We start from the raw sequence: 261 nt of genomic DNA, 5'->3' as shown, positions 1-261 counted from the left end.
ATAATTCCTGCACACGAGCGACACTGCCACGGCCTAAAGCGGGCAGGGAGAGGGCTGAGCTCGACGACGGGGCCTTCGATGCCTCAGTGCCCGGCGAGATGGCGAGCTTGAAAGGTGTCGTCCACGTGCTCTCCTTCACGCCCGGCATGAGCGCGTCCTTGAGAAAGCGACTGCCCGGCGTCGCGGTCAGGGAAGTGCTGCGAGAGGGTAGGTTTTGAGGTGAACGTTGCTGAAGAAAGGCCGATGAGTAAAGATTTTTCG

General features: G+C 60.2%; 1 protein-coding gene across 1 annotated transcript in view; it reads left to right on the top strand.

The window, feature by feature from the left end:
* The first annotated feature begins 62 nt into the window (after positions 1-62).
* The window catches only part of LOC119592912 (glyoxylate/hydroxypyruvate reductase A-like), an 11821-nt gene continuing 11622 nt past the window's right edge, over positions 63-261 (top strand). Inside the window, exon 1 of the mRNA XM_037941804.1 lies at positions 63-207. Coding sequence (XP_037797732.1) covers positions 99-207 — 109 coding nt within the window. The 5' untranslated portion in view covers positions 63-98. The remainder of the gene's footprint in view (positions 208-261) is intronic.

This window comes from Penaeus monodon, chromosome 31, assembly GCF_015228065.2.
Source record: "Penaeus monodon isolate SGIC_2016 chromosome 31, NSTDA_Pmon_1, whole genome shotgun sequence".
Lineage (NCBI taxonomy): Eukaryota > Metazoa > Arthropoda > Malacostraca > Decapoda > Penaeidae > Penaeus > Penaeus monodon.
This window is presented reverse-complemented; position numbering and strand designations above follow the sequence as displayed.